Source organism: Haematobia irritans, chromosome 4 (genome assembly GCF_050003625.1).
Source record: "Haematobia irritans isolate KBUSLIRL chromosome 4, ASM5000362v1, whole genome shotgun sequence".
Lineage (NCBI taxonomy): Eukaryota > Metazoa > Arthropoda > Insecta > Diptera > Muscidae > Haematobia > Haematobia irritans.
Genome location: NC_134400.1, coordinates 386,775 through 406,300, shown reverse-complemented (window position 1 = coordinate 406,300; position 19,526 = coordinate 386,775). Strand labels below are relative to the sequence as shown.

The 19,526-nt window shown below is 33.6% G+C and overlaps 2 protein-coding genes across 4 annotated transcripts in view; one reads left to right on the top strand and one right to left on the bottom strand.

Annotated features, from left to right (window-relative positions):
- LOC142233325 (uncharacterized) overlaps positions 1–18,248 on the bottom strand; it is an 80,865-nt gene extending 62,617 nt beyond the window's left edge. The window contains exons 1-2 of the mRNA XM_075304224.1: positions 17,898–18,248; positions 16,683–17,130 (exon numbers count right to left, since the gene is read on the bottom strand). The gene's annotated coding sequence lies outside the window, so the exon portion shown is untranslated. The remainder of the gene's footprint in view (positions 1–16,682; positions 17,131–17,897) is intronic.
- Positions 1,896–7,064, top strand: LOC142234266 (organic solute transporter alpha-like protein). Of its 3 annotated transcripts, none has more exons than XM_075305360.1 (6): positions 1,896–2,019; positions 5,699–5,859; positions 5,925–6,406; positions 6,492–6,617; positions 6,706–6,832; positions 6,917–7,064. In XM_075305360.1, the coding sequence occupies exons 2-6, from the start codon at positions 5,766–5,768 to the stop codon at positions 6,994–6,996; spliced, it is 909 nt and encodes a 302-aa protein (XP_075161475.1). In that variant the 5' UTR covers positions 1,896–2,019; positions 5,699–5,765; the 3' UTR covers positions 6,997–7,064. The 3 variants fall into 3 exon arrangements, with proteins under 3 accessions (XP_075161475.1, XP_075161473.1, XP_075161474.1); XM_075305358.1 differs by having other exon boundaries at positions 1,958–2,147; XM_075305359.1 differs by lacking the exon at positions 1,896–2,019 and adding an exon at positions 2,562–2,692.
- Positions 18,249–19,526: the final 1,278 nt, after the last annotated feature.

The following is a 19,526-nucleotide window of genomic DNA, read 5'->3' as shown; positions in this document are numbered from 1 at the left end:
TGAAATTCATCTTGATTTACGAGCTAATTCATGATCTCTTCCAGATAACTAGTATGTTAAGCATTCCAAATACATTTAAATGCTCCGTTTGCTTTTAATGGAACCACAAGTTGGATTGAAATCTATGCACCAAAACCCATAAATTATCTTTAGGTAAACAAATTAGTTTTATACTCTGTGCTTGAATGTAAATTCAATCAAGGTGGCGTATAAAACAATTGCTTCGTAAATCAATAAACAAAAATACTTAATGGCCCAGTTAACGATCCATGTTCTCCAATTTGAGAGCCCAATGAGAGAACCACATCTTATGTTATCTCGAATATTTTTGATTGCATGGAAACATTAACAAGGATACCTATTTCCAATTCTGATTTTGTTCCTTTTTCTCCAACTTCCAAGTTTTTGTCGATGGCTAAACTAAGAAACACATTTTATTGTTGAAGGGGAAGAACGCTCAGTCGTTTGTCGAGAATGTCCTCATAAAAAGCTTTCAACCACAAACGTTTTTACGCTGCCATTAATCGAAACAAAAGGCAAATGTGATTGTTCTTTGGTCCTCCGAAATGGGTAAATGAGCATTGAGGACGACGCTGCAAGAAGTCGAGTTAGCTATCATTAAAACTTTTTTGGATTTGCTTCGTTAAACAATCAAAGAAATCTGCATAAGGAAAAGGGTTAGGATCAGCACAAGCCCAAGGGCATGCTTTCGTTCAGAAACGAAAACAGCTTCGATACTTTCATGTTTAACGAGTGTGTACACAAACACCCATGCACACAGTTGGCTAAATATTAGGATGTACAGTGGAAACCAGGGTGAGATGTATGCCCCAGACTAGCTGAAAATACAGGCCCCATAAAATTATTCTACAATCGTTGCTGACATTCTGTGACATACCAAAAAAAATGGCTCTTCCACATATCTTACATAGATTAACAAGAAAATTTTAAGAAGATTTGTTATTGAGTCGGAAGACACATATATAGTGGCATTGCATTGAAACTTAAACGAACATGACTGTTGTATTGTGATTGCGAGAATTCTCCAAAATGATGAAAAAACAAAAATGCAAAAAAATCTAGGAAATAAATTAAAGGCACAGCGTCCAATATAACATATATTCATGATTAAAAAAATACAACAGCTTTGTTCATCGGAGATATATAAGTCAATGTAGTGACTTATATACCATGAAAGTCACTAAATAATTTAATATTTTTGTTTCGTTTGGGTAATTTCAATTAAAACTTCTTTCATTAAAACAAAATACATTCGCTGTAAATTCACACCTGTCATCATGTCCAAACCAGTTATAAAAATAACCAGAGTAAAAATATTCTGGTTATGTCGGCTAAACCATCAGACCGCCGCTGCTGATTGTAAAATGTCGACAGCCTCTGGCAAAAAAATGAGTCGATTTAATCTTCTGATCGAATCTTATCTGGTAAAACCAAATATTCTCGGATGGCAGACCACCCTCTTATTTTACCTGAAATTATGGCATGAATTTTAATTGGCGCATAGTGTAAAAGTTCCAAGACTAAATTTGAAAATTATCTCGCTCACACGTTCACAACAGGCACACACACCACATAATACGAACATATGCATTAATTGTGTTACCATAGTTAGTCTCGTGTGCCATTGCTCGCTCAAACAAACCAAGTTGCCTACAAAATGCCAAGAGAAACTAAATCGCAGGAACTATGTATTTGTGAGCTTGTGTGATGAATGCTGTTACGTACATACAGCATGCATGCTCTGTAAACAAGCAAACACAAATACCACTCTTCTAGGCATTACATGTCTGTATGCTGACAACTGATTGAGAGTGAACAGAAACCAGAGAGATCAAACACAACGCAAGAGTATTGCGTGATTGAGGCGATCAAGCGTTTCTTCTGTAAATTTCGTCAATCGCCCAACTGCGTCTTCAGTACAACCAAGTAGCAACAATCAGTTGCATTTCGGCTCTCATTCAAATCGGTAGTCATCGCTCAAAGAAGAAAATCAAATAGGTGAACAAACGGGAGCGCGGAAAATTCGAAAAAATACTATTTGCCAAATAAACTTGCCCATAATCTCGTGAGCGCATCGAACTCACAGCGAGGGCTCACATAACAATAGTACCACCAATCTTCTCGCTGTATGATTATTTGCATATTTTTTAGTGTACCTATGTGATCGATGAACGTGGTGTTTATATACATACCAATGTACATTTATAATTTTCATAAAAACAAGAGCTCACTTACTTTTGGATACATTGCTGACTGACCCAATTGGAAACAGGTTTCTGTTTACACAGAGCATTGGCCATGTTGACTTACGAAATGTTATGCAATGCCATGCAAACAAATCCTCAAAGTGGCATTTCATTTTTGTTCGTCGCCCAGATTTTATTTATGTTAGGCCCTAAGGCCCAAGTCATTTCGATGATGATCCCTTGTGTCAACAATAACATGTGTCAAATACCCTGTTAATTTATCACAGGATGGTCAATGGTCAGTCATTCCTTTTTTTTTCATCTAGCGAGGAGGAGTTGTGCGTTGATTATGGCTTTCTGCAGGGAGGGAGAGAGTTATTGTCCCTACTAACACATCAGTTAACCCATTAGATGCCTAAATATAAAGTATAAATGAGGCAGGCTGTTGCGCAAATAAGTTTCATCATGGATGTATACTGAAGATGGTATGGGCATGTTTGGTTGAGGATATTCAAAATAAATTGGCATAGCTAGCTCTGTAGGCAATGCATCAGTCACCTTGAGGAATGTATTGTCCATCCGTTTTCAATTGCTTTTCTGTAATCGTATTCAACTTGGTTGTAATCTCTTAAGCAAACACTTATGCCGAGCACTCAATGACAATGCACTTGTGCTTGCATGCGTGAATGTTGTTTCTACGTCGCCGCCTCTGTACGGCAGGGGTTGATGAAAATAGATGCGATTATAACTTAGAATACGGCCGATAGCTGCAGGCAACACAATCCGGAAGTATCCGACAACCTCACACATAGTCATAACCGTACATCAGACTCTTCTAAAAAACGAAATTTTATACGAAATTGCGTAGAGTTTGCGTACTCTAAACTAAGGAAAAATCGAAATTTTTCGATTTTTTGTTATGGGCGTTACACTGAAAAAAATATCGTGAGGCCAAAGATTTCATGTCCTTAAAATACGAATGTGAATTTTGCTTGGCATTTCTCTGATATAAAGTTTTTCCTTGTCCAAAAGTGGATAAACTTTTCAATGAAGTCATTTTGTCCTTATAGTTAAGTGATTCGAGTTAAAATTGGCTAACCTAACATGAAAGAAAAATTCGTTTTGACTAAGGTCAACTTGACTTTAATACTTCTAAAAATATTACAAGTTAATGAAACCGTCTTTCAATTTGTTGACTTTTTGCATCTAGGCTACAAAGCCAAAAAACGTTTAGAAAATGTGAGATGTTTTTAACACTCTATTTTAAAGACGTTTTTTACTTGAAACATAACTAAATTTTTACTGGTAGTCGAGTCTGAATTTTGTTGTTAACACGTTTTTAATGGACTTTAATAGTACCAGAAGAAACAAGCTGAAAAAAAAACAAACAAAATAAAATTTGGTTCCTAGAAGTACGCAAAACTCAAATTCAAAAGAGAATTGTGTCTTAAATATATCCTTAATTGAATTCTCCGCTTCTTTGGCTCGGAATCAATACCAAAATCATTAGTCTAAAGACAAAATCATTGGGCATGCTAAAAAAGTTTACGACAGAAGGAATTTTCGGAGAAAAGAAAGCCATTTCTTTCTCCTTTTTTACGGCACAACCAATAATAAAAGCGAAGCTATGCCAGCTTTAACTGCTCGTCATCAAATTTCCCGCAAAAGATCAAATCGGAAGATATCAAGTTACACTGATAGAATAGATTTCTTTTCTCAGGAACGAAATTTTAGACAACGTTTCCTTTTGTCCGTAAAACATATTCTTTTAAAGCAACTAAACCATCTTAGGGACAATCGATAAATCACTTGTCATAAAGTGTGGTAAATTTGCTGTAAAAAAAATACATTGTAGAAAAGGCGAATTTTGTTCCGGAGGAAAGTATTTTTTTCTTTGCGTGTATTATCTACTGTCATATAGTATACGAATGCGCAATCGTTTCAAGATCAGATGATGTCCATTAAAAGACCATCGACTTTTAAAGAGCATATTTTATGAAATAGCTTGACTCATTTGCCGTATCCAACGCATTGTCATCAGCAGCTCGGGAATAAAGTCAAGGTCATGTCTCTATTTACATGTATCTTTTCTTTAAGCGAAGCTATCAAACAAAGAAAAACACAAAAATAGGAAAAAAAAACAAACAATAAAAAGAAATCGCACCAAACTTGAGTAGGTATATGGAACACGATTCCCACAGTTGGTATATTTCTACCAAAAACGGTAAATGTTTTATTTACTGTTTGATAAAATGGTAGAAGAACTTATATTTTTGGTAGATTTTTAAAAATATTCCCCATCAAAAAAAGGTTCTACACTTATATTTAATAACATCTATTTTTCGGTACTGAGAAATTAGAGTGTTTTTGGGAGCCTTGTATTTACGCAACGCTTCATGACGGTGCGTCACAATTATCGCTATATTTTTTCAATAACTCCAAAAATCATAATTTCTGGTGTTGGATAGATTTGGCTATAGACACATGTTGTCAAAGTCCATTATTATACCACATTGGAGCATTTCCCTTTTTGTAGAAGTAGCGACGTTTCCTTGTTGTTCCCAAATGTGATATATGTACCCAAAAACGTCTCTGTTGGAATTTTTTACTGCTGGTAGTTGAATTATTAAGTTAATATACTTTAAATTAATATAATATGTTCGAATACTTCGAATAGGCCTGTGCAGGCCGCTTTTGATTCCAAACAACCCTAAACCAAAAAATTATGAAATTCCAACAAAGACCATTTAATGGAATGGAATGACACTTATAGTCATCATTTTAAAAAGTTAGTGTCTTTAGTTAGTGTCATTTTGGCTAAACAGTACGCGAGCTACACTTAAAAAAATAGCGACCCCTCTAGTGTAGTAAATCCAATGTAACTCAATGTTAGTTCGTGTAATTATTAGTTTTTGAGAGAAACTTTCCTTGCCTTTAATATTTATTTTCTGCGTACGTTAGTTAAATGCACTAAAAAGGATAAAAATTATACACCAATAAAGCATAAAGATTTACTAAATTAGTATTTCCCAGAAAATAGTTCAAAAATTCTTGAAATTTTTATGTTTTACTACAAATTTTTAAGTTTTACCCATCGTAAACTTTGTATGGCGCTAGAGATATTTTACATTTTTTAATAAGTATAAGTGTATTTTTTTAATAAGTGAAAAACATTAATTGCGTCTAATGAATTTTGTTGAATCGAAAAATATTTACATATTTTCGTGATATCGGCGATTAATCGGCGTTTGTTATAGTTTAGTTAAAATTTCCTAAAATTAATCAAAATTTTTCTTCCTGAGGGGTTCACTGATTTTTTTGTGTATCGCTGTGGAACGGTGCTTCATACATCTAATTGTTGGATATGCTATTTTATGGACACAGACTAGATAGAAATTCCTAACGATTCGGATTGCATATTGTGGCTCGATATGATTGTCTTCATTCGAAAACTCATGACTCGTGCTTTATTCTTTTTTATCTTCTTGTAGAAAAATATATGCAACACTTTTTAATTTCTGATGCAACACACAAAGTACTCGTAAGACATTATAAACTATGGATGATACCAACAATAATGCTTCGCAGAGCGAAGATGAACTTCTCCTACAAAATATCTACATGCATCCAACCTTGGTCGAGTATTATACGAGTAAGCATTTTCCCGATTCACATCTTCAAAAATGAGCCAATGACTTTTACCTGGATTTTTTTCAGATCTCACACCCTTCGTAATAATTTCCATGTTTGTGGGCTCTCTCTTAGTGGTTCTTAACATTTCCATTTTCTGTTCAACAGTCTCAAATATACGGCGACACTGTGATCCCACCATCCGACTTGCATCCATAGTATTATGCTCCTTATATCCCATAATCTGCTGTGCTGCACTTGTGACAATCATATTGCCCAAAGGTTGGCTCATATGCCACACTGTCATGCATTTGAGCTTCACCGTAGGAGCAGTAATGTTTCGCCAATTGTGTTTCCGCTATGTGGGCTCCGAATTGAACTATGTGAAGGAGAGTGATGGAGCGACAGTGTCCATAAACACTCCACCATGCTGCTGTTGTTGCCTTTGTCTACCCGCTCTGGTTCCGTCAAGGGGCAAGTTCTCCATATTAAGCTATATGGTGTGGCAAATGCCTTTTCTGCAGGGCTGCATTATGTTGGTCCTGAATCTCATCTACTATACTGAGAAGGTAGCTTTGCTTTAAGGTTAATCTAATATGTAATCCCCGAACAAGTGGATTGAATCTTCTTATTTGATGGCTGTTACCATTGCAGGAGCTCTATCACAGCGTCACCCTTTACTTTATACCGTTCCTTGTGTGCTCCATACTGGTTGGCATATGGGCATTGAACATAATAGTTCGCATGGTTAATGCCATACATTCTGAATACGGCTTAATGGTAATTTCTTCCTCCTCCATATGCCATCATAACTTTGTGATTTTAATATGTGTGTGTGTGTATGTGTGTTCTTATTCATCTCTTCCAGAGGAAAATGTTTTGTCTGCAGCTAATCCTCTTACTGTGTAAACTGCAATACATGATATTAGATTCTCAATTGGATAACCTAACATTGGGCGGCTATTATCCTATCAACCACACCATATATAAACAAAGTAAGTATGACCAATGTCTTTCATAACCATCGTATATAATCCTATTAAATATGTTATATAAACCTCGAATATATCTACTTGCAGCGATAACAAACCTTTTGATTCTGGTGGAAATGGTGTTGGTCTCGCTTTTAGTGCAAAACGCCTACAAAGGGCAAGTGTAAGCGGTGATTGACTGGAGTCAACCCCCATTTTGTAATTGTGATATTTAAATAAACTTAATTTAAAAGAATGCATCTACTCAGATTTCATTCGATCCGGCTGAAATTTGAAATATATAGCCCTATAGAAACCGATCGCTACACTCTAAAAAAAGTTTCCTGAATTCAAAGATTTTGAACTTCCCTTAAAGATGTTGGTATTGATTCCTAGAAAAAGACACGACTTCTTCAATTTGTCTCTTTACTTTGACTTTTTCCTTTACACTTCTTTCTGTTTACCTTTGTATGTAGAAGAAATTGGGTGTTGGTCAGCTCATAAAGTTTTATGAACAGTTGGACCACCTCATCTCCTAGCATCCCATCAACAATTATTATACCTGTTTGCCCTCTGGTTGGTATATGGATTCTCCTCCTGATTGTCTTTATTTTACCGAACATTTAATTTCATTTGATGGTTAACGTTCTTTAAAGCCGTCAATCAGTGTCAGTTTGTGCCCAAAGGTACTGACAAGCGACACCCTTCGACACTCCCAGTAAATACTCACAATGTTGAGTTTACATGCTGACGATGGTGATGAGACTAGGTAGTCCAGACTACTCTCAGTTTATTCGCGTGTCTTTTAGTATTTTTGAACATTTACACTACACCTACAAACGGAGACGTGATAGGGCAAACCAGAGAAACCCATTAACTTGTATTTTATTATTTATTGATTGATGGATTGATTGATCGATCGATTTAATCGTTGAGCCTATTTGCAAATCCTACCTTCAAACAAACAGCAAACTTCAAATAGGAAGGACTAAAACAATAAATTCAATAAAAGGTTCTTATGAATACGGCGGGAATTTAATCGATTTAATATGAGTAATATGAAATGAAAACGCTTCTTCAAAATATCTGTATTATCTGTGATTTTTAATCAATACAAAAAACTTTGAATGAAGATCACAATATTTGGATCCAATGAGAAATGTTCCTTCTATGCTAAGTAAAGCTCGCTTTCGAGTTCTAAGGACAAAAAACTTTGTACTCACGAACCAACACATATACTAGGGTGTCCAAAACCGACACCGGTTAACCGATTAACCGGATTCAGTTATACAAACCGAAAACGGATAACGAAAAAAAAAACATTTTCGGTTAATAGCGAAAACCGGGTTTTAGCCATCGGTTTACCGGTTTTCTGTATTACAACGAAATTTCTTTCTATTTCTCCTAAACCACATAAAGCTTATTTCCCCACTGAACCACCATGGAATTTAAACAAAAAGGTTTTCGTTGTAAACCTTATCGACTTGGGGAAAAAACACACACCTCTTGTGGAATTCTGCTCCTTATTCAAAGAAATTTCTTCTTCCTTTACAAATAAAAAATGGAACTTATTGTTCACAGATGGCTCAAAAACACAAACTACAACTGCTTGTGCAGTGATTAACCATAAACTTCAAACAGATTTTATGGCTATCCTGGATGAAAATACGTCAATCTTCACCGCCGAATCAGCCGCTATATATTGGACACTCAACAAATACAAAAACGTACGTGGAAAATTTATATTATGTTCAGATTCGCAATCAGCGATCAAGGCAATTCAAAACATTAACAATCGCAGTATCATAGTATCAAAAATAAGGGACATATTAATTAAATACCATACAAAATTTAAAATAATGTGGATCCCGGGCCACGCGGGTATCTTTGGAAATACATTAGCGGACGAAGCAGCAAAATTTGCCTCAAATGCACCTATCTTGCGATATATTGTACCCAACCGGAATGACTTGAAAAGACTTGCCTACGAATACCTAAAGCAACAAGAAAACTTAGAATGGGATGACTACGAACACTACTACAAACAATTTAACACACATAAAACTACACAAATTTTCCCTAATTCAGTATCTAGATTATGGATTAAAAAATTCATACGTCTTCGACTTGGCCACACCTCGCTAACCCACCAACATATCTTCAATAGTAAACCTGCGGAATTATGTCCTGCGTGCGGCTTGCAGCAAGTGGACATTAAACACATCGTTTTCAGTTGTACCAAGATAATCGAAGCTCAACTTACAATTTTTGGCTCACAATGCCTCCCTGATCTTCTAAAGACAACAACACCAGTTAATATCCAAAATGTTCACAAAATTTTAACACATTGTAATATATGGCATCTTATTTAATTACATATCAATATGTTAACATAAATTTAGGTCGAAAACCTTAGTTGTTAGTACCTTCATTTTTTGTATTTATTTTCATAATTTATTATGATTTTAAATAAACTAATAATAATAATAATTTGTTAATTTTTTGCATCTTGTCTACAAAGCTAAAAATCGTAAAAAAAAGTAGGAGATTTTTTAACAATTTATTTTAAAGTCGCTTTTTACTTGAAACGTAACTTAATTTTTATTGGTAGTCGAGTCTGAATTTGGAAATTTAAGTAGTTGTTAACACGTTTTAATGGATTTTGTTAACACATGAAGAAAAAAGCCTAAAATGTTAATAAATTAAAAAAGTGTCAAGTACGCAAAACTGAAATTTAAAAGAGAATTGTGCCCTTACACTGGAAACAATAGTAAAAATTGACTCCTATGTGATTGAAGTGGTTATGATTTGCACCAATAATTTCTTTATTTACTTTTAGTTAATTTTTTCTTTTATTATCTCAATCTCAAAATGTGGAGTAGGTCATTCTTGCTATAAAACATTTTACTTTTTTTCTGTGTGCTTCAATTCTCCGCTTCGTTGGCTCGGAATCAATACCAAAATCATTAGTGTAAAGACAAAATCTTTGGAACCGGGCATGACTTTTTTCAGTGCACCATCAATGAATCATTTAAAGTTGGCTTTCGCAATCAAAATGACACATTTTACTTTGAAGTATCTGATTCAGTTGAGATTGTCTAAATTGGCATTCATGTTAGTATTTCGCCAAAGAAAGATTTCATTTTCGATGCTTCCTCAAAATATCTTTATTTTTAAAGAACCCGAAGTCTTTGGATCGAAGTTATCCTTTTTTAGTGTATGCTTACGTGTGGGTATCAAGTCTAATTGGCAAAAGGAGGTCTGATTAAATTACACTCGATTGGATTGGATTTTATACGTTTGTTTCCCATGAAACATCTACTTAATTTTCCAAATTCAGACTCGAATATCAATAAAAATTAAGTTACGTTTCAAGTAAAAAGCGACTTTGAAATAAATTGTTAAAAAATCTCCTACTTTTTTTTCGACAAGATGCAAAAAAATTAACAAATTTCAAGGCGATTTCATTAATTTTGAAGATTTTTTTTCAGAAGTATTAAAGCCAAGTTGACTTTAGTAAAACGAAATTTTCTTTCTGGTTAGGATAACCAATTTTAAGTCGAATCACTTAACTATAAGGACAAAACGACTTCATTGAGAAGTTTATCGACGTGTCTTCTATGCAAAACAAATTCGTATTTTAAAGACATGAAATCTTTAGCCTTACGACAATTTTTTTTCAGTGTGTAGAGAGATTACACTAGAAAGACAAACAGGACCTTATATTGATTTGGCGTTTATAGTTGATGTGATTGAAAACCCCATATGTATATGTTAGGGTGTCCAAATAACCGGTTTTTTTGAAAAGACGGTTTTCGTTTTATCCGAAATCCCAATTTTTTTTAATTTTCGGTTTTTTATTTTGCTCAAAACCGGTTAAACCGAAATTACAAAAATTAGTGAAAATTAATGAATTAAAAATCATAAAAGAGTATAAAAATTTTTAATTTGGCAAAATAACACATAATTTTTTAACCCAAATCCATAATACTGAATTCAATTCACACCTTAAGAAGTGAAACAAATTCAATGAAATGTGGACATCCGTCCTACGACATGCCCATGTTAAATTCATCGCTTCTGCGCCAATTTTGCACCACTTCCGGATCCAAAAAGAACGTTTTCACTAGGTTAGTGAATATATCATACTTGAACTCGTACAGTTCACAGTGTTGATTTGCTAGATGTTATAGAAAGAACATTTTCACTACTTTTTGGCGACGTTTTTTTTTTGGGGTACTCGTACCTTTCCTTTTATGTTGTACGTAAAGAGCAAATCCCCTCAAAATTAACTTTTTCTTTTATGCGGTTTCGGGCAAATGAAAATTTAAAATTTAATTACATTTGTATATGGTAGAGTCCACATGGGACCAGTTTAATTAAGTACAAAATAAGCCGAATAAATCTCGATCAGCCTCTAAAGGCACCGCCGACATATATGTTGATAATGTATACCAGGACTTTCTGGTTTGTTACTAGCTATCCACAGCCATAGTCAATTGTTGACTGGTGCACGTTCTTAACTATTATGAAATATTAATATGTGATAAAAGCCCTCAAAGATGTTTCAAACCCAATGGAGGTTTATCCATTTGTAAATAGATTTCGGAACGTGCTAGGATTTCCATCGATTTGTTTAGCTTTAGAAATCATAGTTGACCTCGTACAGTGTTGATTTGCTAGATGTTATAGGAATAGGATTAAAAATCCACACTGACAGACTGGCAGACATTTACGATGTGTCACATGTTGACAAACATAAACATGATGCGTCGGACATCAAACGAGTTTGTCTCTATTATTTATTAATTTTTATTATTTGCAGTTATATGACCGAAAATACACGAGAAGGGTTAAAATGACTGTATGAGGTCACATACGTGACACGGATGGACAAAGTATTTTCTTGTGATCCTTTGATTTGGGGAAGGCTATGCGTATTGTAAGTTGACATTTACACAACTGTTAGGTAGACTTTTAACCTGTCACAAATGCTCTCATAGAAAATATTAATGATTTGTATACCCTCCTCCATTGGATGGGAAATATTCTAACTTTGTCATTCCGAAAAATTGGCCTCGGGCCCCATATATGCTCTGAGATTTAGCGGTGTTCGCCCTTTAGCCAGTCTTTTAAAATTACACCAACTTCCGAACGAAACAAGCTTTCGGCTTGAAAAAAGTAAAAGTACCTATTATTGATGTAGATCGATGCAAATGAGACCCCTTTTAGGTATAGCCCCCATATTTCAGAACAATAATAAAAACAAAAATTTGAAAAATTTGGGAAAATTTCAATACGAAAAAATATAGTTTTAGTCTTTCAATGATTTTTAGTCTAAATGAGCCGATATAATGGACGACCTCGTCGTGTAGTTAATTTGTTAGCGACGATACTTTTGATCACTCGTTTCCTGATTCTAATGATAGATAACAGAAAAGTTTCCGATTTACTGTAATTTAAATATTGTACAAATTTTCAGCGACTTAATTAATATTTCATCCAAATTATTTCGTAGTTGTCCAAAAGAAAAATGTTTTACAGAACAACATACACTAACGCCCAAATCATTTTATTCTAGTAAACTCTAGTAAATAGTAGAAATTGTAATTATTTGCTTAGTTAGCAATAAGTTTGTCTGTCGTCGAAAGTAGACTCATGTAGGGCTCACTTAGATTGTAAAGTGCTGCTACTTTCCATAGCCCAAACCGGCGTTTTACATTACCGCGGAATGGCTTTGAGACACTTAAAATTGTCAACAGCCTCATGAGGCAGGATTTATCTGTCTTTTTGTATGCAAAGGAGCCCTGCTGATCATAGCACCAACGTCACTATCAATAGACGTCTGGTTTCTTTGAGTATAAAACTATGGGTTGATATCCAGCTTTAAAACGAACAAGAATCAATATCCCTTTTCATAGGAATTTTAATTTTGTTAGAGATTAACTTTGGTGTCATCCTGTTTCGTTTACAATTAGTACTACAATTATGCAAATTTGATGAGCCCTATTAAAAAGTTGCACACTCTTATCTCAATCCTCGTCGTCATTGCGATTTCGGAAACTTTTTATATTACATTAGGAAAAATAACTGTATACTTTTATTTAATAAGAATTGTCTGCGTGGACTAATCACAGACCATTGTTTATCAGGCATCTCAAATCATCACCATCTCCCCTCATCATGTCGCTAGATGGTAAGACTTTGTCTTCATTGGAATTCAATATTTCCAGAGAGATACAAAGAGAGAAATTAAGAGACTTTCATTTCATGAATAAATATGAATTTTATGAAACTCGTCGAACGAATGAAGTCATTGATTGAAGCATGCGTAGTTAGAATCCTCTCGGAACAATATAAGACATGGGTTCACTTCTCTTTGTTCAACTTGCCCCAAAAGCAACAGGCATTACACCAATTCCAAAGAGCTTTTACTTCTCCGTAAGATATTCAAAAGAGACCTGAATCGGTATAATTCATATTAAAATGCGTATAAAAAATAATTGATTCGAATTATGAACAAAAGGCAAATTATACGCAATATTAACTCGAGACTTTCCAGTGGACACGTTGCCCATACACTCAAAGAAGTTTGCTAGTATTCATTTTATCAACATTTGTCACAATTTTTGTGCCTATTTGTTTACTACGCCGAGTTGCATATTTATTTAATTATTATGTCCTTCACTTTACAAAATAATAGACTAATCGATCCTAATTTCTATCTATTGATTATTCAAGATCATTCTATTTCTATGTAGCTTGAAGTGCAATTATCAGACATAATATTTTTATTACAGCCCTAGTGGCAACCGGTTAATGATGAGGAGGATAGGATCTGATCGAAATTAAATTAAAATACCAATACGTCATAATGCATGTGTGTGAAGATAAATTCGAATTTGAAATTTGCAGCAAAAACATAGCCGAGACACAAACCAGCACCAAAAATATTTTTCAAATTCGAATTTGGATTTTTAGTATTTGGCTTATTATTTATTATTGCGATATAGAGAGTAGGCTCATTGGAAAGGGCTTGAGCTCAGCTTTCATAATCACAGAAGTCTTCATTAGAAAAGTATTTGTAAAAAGCGAAAATTTGAAAACAAAATTTTCAACAATATTTTACAACGGGCCCACTGTGCCAAAACTAAGCCGCGGGCGATATAGAGACTAGGCTCATTGGAAAGGGCTTGAGCTCAGATGTCATAATCACAAAAGTCTTCATTAGAAAAGTATTTGTGAAAAGCGAAAATTTGAAAACAAAATTTTCAACAAATTTTTCCAACGGGCCCACTGTGGCTTAGTTTTTAAATAATAAGCCAAATACTAAAAATCCAAATTCGAATTTGAAATCCTAAATTCGGGCGATATAGAGACTAGGCTCATTGGAAAGGGCTTGAGCTCAGATGTCATAATCACAAAAGTCTTCATTAGAAAAGTATTTGTGAAAAGCGAAAATTTGAAAACAAAATTTTCAACAAATTTTTCCAACGGGCCCACTGTGGCTTAGTTTTTAAATAATAAGCCAAATACTAAAAATCCAAATTCGAATTTGAAATCCTAAATTCGAATTTGAAAAATATTTTTGGTGCTGGTTTTCTCGGCTAAGTTTTTGCTGCAAATTTCAAATTCGAATTTATCTTCACACACATTCATAATGCCTAATGCTTAGTACTAAGTTCGCTTCTGTGAAAAACGAATGTCTTTATCTATCTCTGAAAATAGGCTCTCCAACACAGGGATGTAAACTTACCCAATAAATACAGGATGAGCGTTTTTCAAATGCAACAACTTTTCAGTTTGAGGGTAAATATAATTTTCAACATAAATTCAACTTGACTTGAAATAGCTCATCTTCAAATTGTTTGCGAATTACTTCCAATTTACCAAAATGTTGACGAAATCTTTGAAAAGGTGTTGAAGATAATATGAGAAAACTTTGACAAAACACTACCCTAAAATGCAACAAAAAAACCATGTGGTTTTCAATACTTATTTGTGCAACGAAGTTCGTGGTCAATTGCAAGAAATGAAAAATGGAAAATTTTAGACAAATAACCAAATAGTTTATAAAAATAGGTAAGTGAAAATAATAAATGAAATAAAACTTTAAGGAAGTCACTAAATGTATATCTCTTTGCAGAAAACTAAAATTATGGATTCTACGTTCTTGAAAACATTAAAAAGCTGACCGATGAAAAAATGGTGGACAATTGACTGGAACTGCTTCAAATAGTTTATAATAATTGGTACGTCAATATGAAAAATTAAATCAACACTTTAGAGAAGTCACTAAATTTAAATCTCTTTGCAGAAAACTAAAATCTTTGGATGCTACATTCTTGCAAACATTAAGAAGCTGACCAATGAAAAATGAGTGGCTTATCAGAAAAAGTTTCCAGAAAGATTTCAAAGTGCAACCAATTAAAATTGTTAAAACTTGATATTATTTCATATCATTAACTTCTGGATGAAAATGTGCATCACATCGTCAGTTTAATTTACATCCTATTATCAGCTTAAAATGGATATTATGTGATTTCCTTCTGCTGGAAATCTATGCTAACACGCGGTCCATCACGTTCCTAATTTCAAATTGCCCGCATATTAATTAATTTCAATGCAGTTTTATGACACAAACAGGAAGGAAATCGAATTATCTATGCAAAAGTGTTTACAAATAATGTTTAAGATATTTAAAGTTTTGTTCTTATTTGTTGATATGTTTAATAAGATATTTATTTTTCAATTAGTATTGTAGTGTAATGTGTATTATTATATATATTTTCTTTTGACGAAAATGAATACCAAATATAGACTTTGCATTTCAATTTGAGGATAACACTTGAGAAATAATGTCTGTTTTTCGTTGAGAACGCGATTTTCTCAACAATTTCTCAACTTGAATATTACCCTAATCCTTTGAAAACATGTTTGAAAAATTGTTGAAATTTAGCATTTTTCAAACGTTTGTATTTATTGGGGTTTGTCGACACTTTATTTCTATAGAAAACTTTGTCAACATTGCAGTGGTGAGTTAAAAAAATGGCAACACTGACACTGTATCATTTTCCGCCGGCATGCGGCGTGTTGCCAAACAGGTGTTTGCCTACCGCTTATCGCTGTGGTTATATTTGCACACTTGACCCTGATACCTCCATAACATAACTATGCACCACTGGGCACGACCAATATTATGTTGTGTGAGTATTCTGGTGTGAGCGTATAGGAAGAGACACAGGAATTATGAGCGTAACAACGTCGTAATGCCTTAAGGCCTACACGGCTACGACACTGGGCACGACCAATATTATCATTTAATAGAAAATTAGGGGTTGGATGGAATTATTACAATTAGGAATATATAAGCTCCGTTCGAGAACCCGATAATTTTTGATAATTATTACAAATTTTTACTGGAAGTCGTTCGTTTACACCAAAACGCCAGCAAAAGAGAGCCGGAGAGAGACTACATTTGACAGTTATGAGATAGACAAATTGCAAGTTTTTGCTAGAGATTTTTTTCCCAGTAAAATCTTGCAAACCATAGCGTACGTTGCCAGCTGGTTATTGATAACAAACAAAGTACCAATACAATGTACATGTTCGACAACTACGATTGGAAGTTAAATATACAGGATTCGTTTTTTGCTTTCAATGTTTTAGCAGCTGAAATTTTCAATGTGCAAATAGTTACTGGATACCGTTCGTGTACTTTTCAGCAATTTTGAGCAAAGAGTGTAAAATACACTCTTACTCTCTTGTTAGTTTTTACTGGATATTTTTTACTGGAAAATTACGCGAACAGACCTATAATTTTAATAGGTATATAATATTATAATAGAATAATATAAAAATACATTATACTTACGGTCGACTCCGGCGGAGGTGATGCCTGGCGTTTTGACATTGTTTGTCTTCACACAATTATATTATTATTTTTATTATTTTATTATTATATTATATTTTCTGACCTTTGACGTGAGAATAAGTGTGTAAATATAACCATAACATGTTTATATCATAGACTTAATACATAGATGATCCACTATTCTCTTTAAAAAAAAATGTGTCAGTTCCAAAAAATAATTTTCTGACATTTCGATTTGATTTTTACGTAAAGAGTTGGTCCCAAACATTAATTTTCGCGCATTTGCTTTTGTGTTGTTCGTAAAGAGCAATGCCGCTCAAAATTAAATTTCGTATTTTCACGGGTTTGGTCACAATTTTTTGTTCAAATATGAACTTTTAATATATTCATTTATTTATAAATCCTCTGGTGCATCATAAACGGCCTAATTTTGTGTAAAATTGGCAAACTACAAAAAGGAAAACGAAAGAGATTGTAAAGGGCACCTTATACGGTCGGATAAACCCTGCGACACAACACGTTGCGGCGACAAATCCGATTGTGTAAGGTTGTGTTCGGCTGTCGCGGGGACGTGTTGGCATAAAATCAAAACAACTTTGATTTTTTCTGGTTGGGTGGTGCAAATCATTGAGTGTAAGGGGATGTTCGACAAACATTATCAAAGACAAATTTATTTTTACATTAAAAACAGGCATTTCTGCAATGAAATTAATGATGGATCGCCAATTCTGGTTGAAAATTAAAGAAATACATAAATCTAAACCAGTATTGTGGCAAAAACGTGGAAAAATTCCACTTCCAATCAATGGGAAACCAGGCGACAAGTATTTTAAATTCATCAAGTAATTTGTAATATATTAAATGTGGATTACTTCAGGAATCATTGTTTTGACACATATACCAGGATTTTTTTATTATTATCTTCCATTTTTTCAGTAAAAAATGGTTTCACCCATAAATCTTCGTACAACTTCATTGTTTGTTTATGCTTCTTCTTATTTTTTCACGTTGTCATCACATTTGTTCGTGCAGTGTAAGGGCAAAACTTGAACGAACACACAACAAATAGACGAACCTCTGTCGGAGTGTTTATCCGACCGTCTAAGGTCCGCTTAAGCGTGCTCTTATTTTTCTCGTTTATTTTAATCTTCGGAACTGTCAACATTTCGACCGGCAAAAGTAAAGTGAGTTAATGGCAATTAAAAAAAATATTACAATGGTGAACGTTATCATATACGATGATTTGATGATGATTTGATTTTTATAAAATCACAAATTCCACAAACTCAATAACACAAGAGATAAATTTTTAATTTTAAATTGTATTTTTGTTTCGCGTTGAATGTTGCCGTGAAATGTTGCTGGCAACATTTCGACCGGCAAAAGTGAGTTAATGGCAATTAAAAAAAATATTACAATGGTGAACGTTATCATATACGATGATTTGATGATGATGATGATTTGATTTTTATAAAATCACAAATTCCACAAACTCAATAACACAAGAGATAAATTTTTAATTTTAAATTATATTTTGGTTTCGCGTTGAACGACGATGTAGAATGATTGACTCTGAATGATATTGTTTATAACCCAAAACGTTTAGTGATGTCAACCCAAAATGTCTGTTTAGTGATGTCAACCCAAACGTTTTTTAGTGATGTCAACCCAATATTGCCAGCATTTTTTTTTCAAAAATTTATTTCTATAGAAAATTTTGTAAAACTTTTATTTCTATAGAAAATTTTGTAAAAATTTTATTTGTATAAAAAAATGGTCAAAATTTTATTTCTATAGAAAATTTTGCAAAATTTTATTTCTATAGGAAATTTTCCAAAATTTTATTTCTACAGACAATTTTGCTAAATTTTATTCACTTCATAAATTTTTTTTTCAAAAATTTGTTTGATAATTTTTTCAAAAATGTATTTCTATAGAAAACCAACATTTTATACCTATAGAAATTTTTCTTTAAATTTTATTTCTATACATATTTTGGTCCACATTTTATTTCTATAGAAAATTTTGTCAAACAAATAAAAAGATTAACTTAGAGGCTATCGTAACACAATTAAAACAATATTTTATGAATATCTATAGTATTTATCCAAAAATCTGAATATTTATCAAATTGAGGCATAACAGCGTCACAATTTTCTCCTCATTGGTATTGTTTATAAAAAATATCGATATCGTGTCGATTTCTGCTATCGATTTTTTCATTGGTCTGTCAAACAAAAAATGCAGTGTGGTCAATGCGTACGATTTTAATCGAAAAGTTGGACGCGGACATTGTCGTCCGGAATAACTTATAGTCTGTAAAGCGCATTAGAGATTTTTTTCCAGTAAAATCTTGCAAACCATAGCATACGTTGCCAGCTGGTTATTGATAACAAACAAAGTACCAATACAATGTACATGTTCGGCAACTACGATTGGAAGTTAAATATACAGGATTCGTTTTTTGTTTTCACTGTTTTAGCAGCTGAAATTTTCAATGTGCAAATAGTTACTGGATACCGTTCGTGTACTTTTCAGCAATTTTAAGCAAAGAGTGTAAAATACACTCTTATGCGCTTTACAGACTATCAGTTATTCCGGACGACAGTGCTCGTGTCGAACATATCCCATATATTGTGCACATTATAAGTTAAGTCCGAAGGCATAATCGATTCTGTTGCATGTTTATGGGATCGATAACACATTTACCTATTATTTAGTCATCGCCGACCAGTCGTATCGATCCGACACACTATAAGATTCTTGACAAACACCGACATTCCGTCCGGAATAACTGATAGTCTGTAAAGCAGACAATTTGACATTATAACAGCCGATGCCTTT

Bases quoted from the DNA above. Each gene is read 5' to 3' on its own strand.
- LOC142234266 (XM_075305360.1), top strand. From the start codon at position 5,766: ATGGATGATACCAACAATAATGCTTCGCAGAGCGAAGATGAACTTCTC. The intron at 6,407-6,491 runs GTAGCTTTGCTT...TTACCATTGCAG, and splicing joins TCATCTACTATACTGAGAAG to GAGCTCTATCACAGCGTCAC. The intron at 6,618-6,705 runs GTAATTTCTTCC...CATCTCTTCCAG, and splicing joins ATTCTGAATACGGCTTAATG to AGGAAAATGTTTTGTCTGCA.